This window comes from Cydia amplana, chromosome 4, assembly GCF_948474715.1.
Source record: "Cydia amplana chromosome 4, ilCydAmpl1.1, whole genome shotgun sequence".
Lineage (NCBI taxonomy): Eukaryota > Metazoa > Arthropoda > Insecta > Lepidoptera > Tortricidae > Cydia > Cydia amplana.
Genome location: NC_086072.1, coordinates 14,663,952 through 14,673,369, shown reverse-complemented (window position 1 = coordinate 14,673,369; position 9,418 = coordinate 14,663,952). Strand labels below are relative to the sequence as shown.

The 9,418-nt window shown below is 35.0% G+C and overlaps 1 protein-coding gene across 1 annotated transcript; it reads left to right on the top strand.

Moving 5' to 3' along the window:
• Positions 1-771: 771 nt before the first annotated feature.
• LOC134647277 (uncharacterized) lies at positions 772-5,449 on the top strand. The gene is made up of 2 exons (XM_063501556.1): positions 772-1,404; positions 1,887-5,449. The coding sequence occupies exons 1-2, from the start codon at positions 1,382-1,384 to the stop codon at positions 4,300-4,302; spliced, it is 2,439 nt and encodes an 812-aa protein (XP_063357626.1). The 5' UTR covers positions 772-1,381; the 3' UTR covers positions 4,303-5,449.
• Positions 5,450-9,418: the final 3,969 nt, after the last annotated feature.

Below are 9,418 nucleotides of genomic sequence, written 5' to 3'. Positions count from 1 at the left end.
ATTGATTGTAGGTAAATGTACATTTGTAGTTAAAATTTCTCAAAAGTATCAAGACACTTATATCGTAACATGATCTGGTGCAAGACTGCCCTGAATCCTGACAGAGGATTTCATTAGATGCAGCTTAGTCGGAGAGTGTAAACATCGGGGACGGAATCTCAGATATTTTCTTTCTGAGGGATTTTTTCGGCGTGTGCAAGGAATATTTATCACATAGGTAAGTATAACATGCAGACGTTTCTTTTATTTCGTTTCGTTTTAGACTATCTTTTGTATAACTTACTTAATCATGTATCGGGGTTTTTAATCTTTATCATTCAATATTGTTAGTATTTTTGGCAATACATCAAGTTCTATCTAAAATATTTGCTAGATAAGACGGCAAATCAGGACAAACTGTATTAATCCAAACTACACGGAAGCTTAAAATATCAAAGTAGCGTCTGTCATTGCCGTTGAAATTAAAGCATTTATCACTTTGGTAATGCTCTCGTGCGTAAGAGTTCCATTAGACAACACAATTATGTTTTATTTGCTCATGTGAGGCTGCGACTGTCTTAAGACATACTACATACAGAACGCAGTTCGTAATGCGACAATGTCAGACTACTGTAGGGTGCGATATTACGGCGGAAAATTCTTGTGTAGGTATTAGACTTTATAACTCTCGCATGCTGTAGGTACTGTACTGCCGTCCTCAAGCTAAAAGGCCGTTAAAGGCTCTTACGACGTTTTTGAGTTAATATCACAGCGCGATACAGTAAACAATTCTCTATCTACCTATCTAGGTGTCATAGCTCTATGTGAAAAAACCGCGAAGTTACGGCCGTCCCGCGAGCGGCTAAATACACCATTTTGCCACTTTTACCAGCAAAAAGGCAGTTTTTAATTAGAAAATTCACTAAAAGGCTGTTAAAGGCCAATAACTGCTTCTTACTATTTGACATCGGGTATTTAGTACAACTCTTAAAAACAGTTATTGCAACTTCCACGACTAAAAGGTGGCTACTGTACTTTAACTGCTCCCTAGCGTAACAAATATTACGGCCAAATGATGATTACTCCCAAACTAAATAGCAGCTAAGCTATAAATACACAATTAAAAAGCCGTTAAAGTCGCTTAGCCGCCTTGTCGTTAGTATAGGCGTAAAAGGTATACATGCAAATGCATCGGTTTAAGGCCGTCACGGCTTTTTAATTTGGCAATGATAGAACAAAATAGTAGACAGTTCCAGAAATATATCGCGGTAACTAGGTATTCCATATCAATAAGGCGGTTACTTGATCCTCGCTCGAAGCAACGAAATCAGTTGCGCGGGCGCTCCCGTCGAGTGAGGGTGTGGCACGTGAAGACCGGGCGCAGTTTCCCGCCAATTCCAGTATGCAGCCGCGCAAACTCACGAGGTAAAGTATTTTTACGTATTCATTTGGGATAAGTATTATGTACCTACCGTTTAACGACCTTCTTATAGATAGTTTAACACCTGTTTTGGCGCGTTATTTCTTTAGTCAAGTTTAGTACTCTACTCAATGTACATTTTACTTCATCATTTTCAATTGGGAACTAATTTGATGTGTAGGTATATCTTGTGAAGATATGTTTAATAGCATTGTATGTACTATGAAGCTTGCCTGGTGATGGAGAGACAAAACAATCATGAGAACTCATAAAACAATCTTTAAATTGTCTGTCTGCCTGTAGTGTGTTGCATAAGTTGTATTAATAGTATAATCGGAAACATAATCTTACTTTTTTGACCAAAACGTTTTTATGGACGTCTTCTCACAGTTAAGTACACTTCACATACCTACGCGGGACAAAAAAACTACTTTTTTAGGATAAGGTAGGCACCTAGAACTTATAGAAATATGTTTAATTGCTCCAGGTATGAACCGAAGACCTCTCGGTTGAAAACCATTTTAGACAGATGTAGAAATCCATCAAACCAAAACAGTGAAGACATCCATCATTCGGTCGATTGTCATAACATCCAGTTGCCTGATCATTATGTGGAACCCACGTCATCACACGAAAAACCTGTGGAAAAAGGATTACCTAAACATTGTGTCCAAGAGATGGTAAATGAAGTCAATCGCAGGAATTATTCACTCACATCTGATATATTTAATAATTTTAACGAGTACGCTACCACACAATCTAAATCTTCTGTCTTTTTGTCGAATGCCGTAGATCTTCTCCAACAAGCGTTCCCAGCGACCAATACTGAAAAACAACTTGATTTAAGGTGTGATGAAGAGCTAAGCATAAGCAGCCGAAGTTCTTCATCGTCACACAGAGATGATGATTTTTCATCCGATGATTCCGTGCGCGACAAAAATTATATTCCAGAAACGAGTAGTAGTGATGATTCTGAAAATAAAATTGCGGCCCCAGTCTTGAATAAACATCCGAATAAGCACTCCCATATGTCTATGTTTAATACAACCAATATTATTAAGCGAAGAAATACCATTAACATAGAAATCATACCCGATACCCAAACTAATAAAATCGGTGAAAGAATTCTAAAACGAAGGAATACTACGGAGTTAAATTATATACCCACAATTAACAATAGCGAAGAGATTAGTATTGATTTATCTGGAGAAAATGGTCAAAGTTCACCTGCACCTAAGCGAAAAAAATACGATACAAGTCTAAGTGAAAGAAACGCCGACAAGAAAGAAGACAAGCGATTGGAATATCTGGTTAAGCCAGGGTGCGATTCAAAATGTCATAAAAAATGCACTACCTTATTGACAGATGAAGAGAGAGAGGATGTTAACGACAGTTACTGGAATTTAACATGGAAAGAAAGAAGATTATTCATACAAAATAATGTGCCTGTAGTTGTACCTAAGAGGCAAAAGACTGGACCAAATCTTCGAGCCCCAAGGAGAACGTTTTTCCTAAGAAAACATGATGATACAAAAGTGGCAGTTTGTAAAATATTTTTTTTGACTACACTCGGATTTAATAAAACGAATGACAAGGTTTTGTACAACTCTTTAGCTGATGACGATTTGACCGATTCACGTGGAAAACATACTAAGACATTAGCTTACGATAGAGAAATACTTCGTCAACACGTTGAATCGTTCCATCCTTTAGAACCACATTACCGAAGAGCGCATGCTCCTAACCGTAGATATTTGCCGAGCGACGTAACTATCACGTTTATGCATGACCACTTTTGCAAAAAATATCCTCAAGATCCAGTTTCTTACGAATTATATAGGCAGGTCGTTAAAGAAATGAATATATCTTTTACTAATTTAGGAAATGAAGAATGTGAGGTTTGCGAAAGCTACCAAATACACAAAAAAGAAAGTTCTCATAATATCGAGGAAAATATTCTAGATAACTGCGAGGACTGCACATCATTTGCGATTCATCATGACAAATATGTTGCAGCTAGAAAATTGTATGAAGAACACAAGACTGAACAAGACCCGGATAATATATATTTTAGTGCTGATTTGCAAAAGGTTATAATGCTTCCAAGATTGGACACATTTAAGAAAATAATATTCTGTTTACGTCTTGCTACATATAATCAAACCTTTGCACCATTGGGAAAAATAACATCTAGTATTAAACCTTACGCTGTTCTTTGGCACGACGCTATAGCTGGAAGAAAGCAAGAAGACATAATGAGTGCATTTTTTTCATTCTTTTTGCAATATCGTGACACCAAACATGTAAATATATGGCTTGATAACTGCAGTGCACAGAACAAGAACTGGCTTTTATATTCCATGCTAGTTCATATGGTTAATAGCGATTATATAGGCACGGAATCCATAACGTTGTACTACTTCGAACCTGGTCACACTTTCATGAGCTGTGACCAGTTTCATCATCAAGTCGAATTGTCCATGAAACACAAAGGCAAAATTTACGACTTTGCTGATTTTACGGAATCAGTGGGATCAGCGAACAAGGGAAAAGTAACAGTGAAATCCATGGTAATTGAAGATTTTATTAACGTGCCTAACTTTACTTCAGAGCGTAGAATTCAAAATTCGAATCCACGTGTTTACCTTCGTGATATTACACAAGCATGTTTTACTAGAGGGTGCTATGATTTATCATACAAAACTGAATTCAAAAATGATTACCAGCAACTCCGCTTTCTAAATGACAAATACTTGAAGAATCCAAGCCCTATTACTTTTCCCAAACGAGTCGATCCCAAAGGTACCGACGTTGGTAGAAAAAAGGAAATTATAAACAAATGCTCACAAGTAATACCTACACATAAGTTGAAATTTTGGCGCGATTTGCCAGAATCGCGGTAGTATGTCGCTATTAGTTTTAATGAACATATTATTTGAGTTAAGAACCTAATTACTTTAATTATCGGGCATGTATTACGCCTGTAGTATTCTCTACCTCACTATTCTTAAAAATCATGTAAGACTGATCACTGACTTATATGTTATATTTAATTTTTAAGTAGAAATAAAGTTGATTGATCTCCATAAGTACAAATACGAATTTGTTATCTACTTGTTTAAGTAATTGTGATCATTGTCATTAGTTGTGTAAGATTTGTGACTGACTATCTACCTTTTCGTTAAAAACGATTATGGATAATTCTGTAAGATGATTAAAACATATTTAGCTGTATTAAAAAGTTATAGTAGTTATAGTACAATTACAAACAATATGGGTAAGCCATTTTACTATTAAAATAATTGCTCGTACTGAAGACTGAGGGGTGTTTTTAATTAGGAATTACATTAAACTGACGTAACTGTGATTTTAAGCATGTAAGAAGATCGCAAAGCGAATTAAATTAAGATGTGCTTACTCCTACGTTGTCCCACAGTAATATTATGATTAGCAGAGTTTATTACTAACTTGAACTTCAAATAAATATTATTTTGAGAATGATTGAACGCTAATTTCTTGGATTACATTTGATTTTTAGTATCTTATGTCTTTTATTTATTTTCTTCCTGCTCTGAATAAAGTAACTTCTTAAATTTGTTTATGGTAATTTGAAATGATTGTAAACTAAAAAGCAGTTATTACATTTTGTTCTGAAGATAGCTGCCTTTTTATCTAGCTGAATTCACAAAATCTTTTAAACGATACAATTACAAATGGTTTTGTTAAATTAAAAGGCGTTTAAACATTTTTAATCACCTTTTAGTCTTTGATGTATTAGATGAGTTGACTTATTATTCATACCTAAAAGGCGGTTAGATCTACTAGTCACCTTTTAGCTATGTTCTACTTTTTAACTTCATATGACTTGTACAACGTATTCAATTTTAGATAAAATTACAAAGTTAAAAGACCGCTAAATATACTTTAGCTGCCTTATAGTCGTTTAATTAGCGTAATTTTGTTAAACAGGTACAAACCAAGAACGGAAATTTAATGATTTAGAGCACTTTTTAAGAATTATTACTAAATTAAATTGACTTAAAAAATAGTACTAATTAAATACTATATTATAACGTTTAATGTATATGCTTATATCCTACTAATTTCAAGAAAAATGTTTTCGCGCGTTTTTTGCTCATTTCTCAAAATGGCACTGCTGCATTTTGCGGCCTTTTAGCTTGAGGACGGCAGTACTCTTTATATGGCGACAATAGGCGTAAAACGCGTAGCCGTCTTGACATCTGCGTTGTCTTACGACCTGAGGTTAGTATTTGCGATGTTGTTTTACTACTTTTACGACTACTTAGACCTCGTCTGTCAACGGTAGCAGTAGGTAGTTACGTAGGTACCTACAGGTAATTGCAAATTCGAAAATGTACAGTTTATAAGTTGTTTAGGTAGCCATGTTGAACAAGATGCCTATTTAGAGGTATTTAATAGCATTGCATAAAGAATAAAGTAAAATCTTAAAATACGCGAGTGACCCATTTTAATATATAAAGTAAAATCTCCAATAAACCTTTTCTGATATGTTTTTGATAGGCATCAGTGGATTTTGACTTCTTCTCATTACATTCAATAAGGCGTGTCCCTGACGGGTAATTATGAAAAATAAAATATTTGAGTACACCAATGTTATAAAGAAGTTTTAACTGGACATGTAAGTACATTCGTATTCTAGGAATCCTAGGATCATTCGTCACAACTATATATAATAGACGTGGTCGTTACCCCTTTCTTTCTGCACTATCAATCAGATAAAGACTATTGTTAAATTGAAAACACTTATCGCCACCCCCATTCGCGCGAATCGGTCGCATTTGTTTTATATGACAATGAAAAATGATGCTGGCCTTAGAACAATAACTTCAATGGATGCGAGGCAGTCCTTACATATGTGTGTTATCACTTGAGTTAACTTTGAACTTTGTGAGGTGGTTTATAGAGCTTTATTTACCGTGCGTGAGATATTTTGTTTTTCGTATGAGTTTGTGTCTCATATCAAGAGTATCAAAGTTCAAATTGAATCAGCACCAACGTCGGTAAAACTCTAGTTTTGTCAAGGTGTAGCAGTAAAGAGTGAAACCAATCTCGCGAAAGCGTAGGGGACGTCAAACAATGAAAGGAACTGAACTTTCTCGAAATGTGACAACAATTCTTTGATTTATGCATGATTGAACAACATAAAAGTAAAGTGAATTTATGACAATTATGTTTGAAATTGCGTTGCTCGTGATCATACCTATACGATTTACTGTATACATACAGTAAATATGGCTATTAGCGCACCGTTTATTGTTTTGACGTCGTAATTACAAATAATTAATACATTTGGGCGTGTTCATAATTTATTGTAGCTTTTAGTAAAAAAAAATAGAAAATAGTTATGTACATTAATGGTAACAATACTCCCGTGACAATACGTCAAAGAAGCTATGACTAGATTTTTCTTGACTTGGTTAGATCATTTTCCCAAAATCATAATTTACCTGTAGCATAATTTCTATTAGCATTTTTTCCTATTCTTAATTTACACCAGACGCATTAATTTCTAGGTTAAATTTTTCTCATAATTAATACTTTCCAAGTCGTTTTATTCGCATTCTTTTTATTTCTTAGGCGATAATATTACCATGGTCCCACCGCACTGCTTCTTTTCAAAAAAACATTTAGTTTACAACTTAGCTAGACGGAGCCCCGCTTCGCGGGGCTCCTATTTCTGGGCGGTTTGCCCTTCGGGCATCTGAAGCTACCTAACGAACCTAACCTACCTACACTTTTTTCCCAAAGTGTAATGTTTTCATGGACGTCACACTAAATTAATAGGTTAGGTAGGTTAGGTTCGTTAGGTAGCTTCAGATGCCCGAAGGGCAAACGGCCCAGAAATAGGAGCCCCGCGCGGGGCTCCGTCTAGCTAAGTTGTGAACTAAATGTTTTTTGAAAAGAAATTGGGGTGGGGTAATCGATTTTTTGATTATAGAATGAACGCCGTAAGAAATATTTGTGAGTGGCTAAATTGTCTAATGGGAAAATATGCGAATGGAAAAATCATGTTAGGAAATAATGCGTTTGGTGTAAATTAAGAATAGGAAAAAATGCGAATAGAAATTATGCTACAGGTAAATTATGATTTTGGGAAAATGATCTAACCAGTCTTTTTCTTGTGTCTCACGATAATATTGTAAAAGGTCAGTGGAAACTAAAAATAATAGATTTGGATTTGAAAGACCTTACATTTTATCCGTCAAAGTACAATCAATATTAATATAAAATTATTATTAGTAGTCTTTTTTTGAATCTCCACTTCTTCCGTGCCATGCAAACATACATTTTTGACAACATTTTAAACAGATTGGAGCTTTCATTTCACATTCAATTTCTGTAATGTTTTATTGCTGGATATGAAACTTGATTATCTTTGAAGCGATCTGACGCGATCCAATTAGCGATACATTTGCGGTACCGACGGCGGTGGTTAACAAAAACAAGGGAATATTATTATCGGAAGCTTCTGCCAAAAGCGTCGAGTTGGCGCCCTCGTTCTTAGCCGGAACAATGACTACTATGTAGAGTCTAAAAGAAGAGCGGAGGCCATATTAGAATAATATGTTTTTTTATCAACGACATATTAGTTCCCGGATCTATTTTTTATTTAAATATTGGCTAGTCGAAGTTACAGTAAGTTACCAAATTTTTTTAAAGATTGGTGTCAACTATAATATGACAAATAAAAGCGACAGTAATATGTTTTTCTGCGCTGAATCGATAAGATAAAATTTGCAATGAAGACCCAATAGTTTGAGGCCCGGGAAAAACACAAGTAGCGTAGTTATTATCAATCATCATCATCATTCTAGTTCAAGCAAGTTCTACATATTTAAAATCGTTGCAATAATTGTTATTTAAGTAAATTTTCACGGTACCGACTAACGGTTTACCAAAAAATATAGTACCAAATTGACAGGAAACAAACACACACTCGTATTTGGTTATTGAATAAATATTTGTCCATACTATAGAGAATTTTTCAACGTAATTAAAGGTTCATAGCATTAATTGTATTCCTTTATAATGAAAAAAGGGATCAGCCTCCATTATGAGCTTCGAGCAAGATAAATCGTGAAAGCATGCGCGTTTGCTTTGTACCACACTGTCGCCCAAAACAATGATTGCTAGGGGAGGAAATAAAAGGAGGAAACGGATGCATAGTCTTGTATTGTCTTACTGAATTTGCTGATGTCATTTATTAGCCACTAACATAAAACATTTTTATGGCAACTGATACAGTCGGGCACCCCGATATAGTCGCCTCTCCGCTCTTTGCTGGAATAAGAGCTCGCAATTTATAGCTGCATATGAAATTGGCTCCGACTCATATTTGCTTTTACAACCAATAAAAAGATAGTGATAGTATAATTATTATAATTTAATATATTTACGTTATTAATTCATTGAAATCCATTTTAAAAATAGGTACCTTGGTATATTAAAGCTAGTTTTTGAGGCACGTTTATTAAAATTAAGTACATTTCGGCTGTAAGTGTAGCAGCTAATGACTGCTACAAAGAATTATATCCATGAATGTCTTTGTGAATTGAATGGGTAATATATACTTTAAATATGTATTTTGATGTGCATATTATGTCAACAGTCATCATTGTTTGTATACATATAGCTATTTCGTTGTGTGTCAGGCATAATATCTAGACTCATATTTATTTTAGTTGTACAAAATAAACCGGCTTAGCATTCATTACTCATATAAATAAATTCCTCTTTATATTCCTACCATTTCAATCAGGAAATGGTACCATAACACCTTATTTAATCTCCTCACTACACGCAGTTTCCATCCAATTAGTCGCTAGTGTAAGGGGTGATATTCCGAAAGTGATGGAAACTATAGCGTTTCGATGCAATAGTGAAAAGTCGACGTCGCGTGCGACAAGTGACAAGACGGCGACGTGCGCGGATAAGCAAGCAACCGCGACTGTGTCCCTTCCTCTAGTAGGCATCACT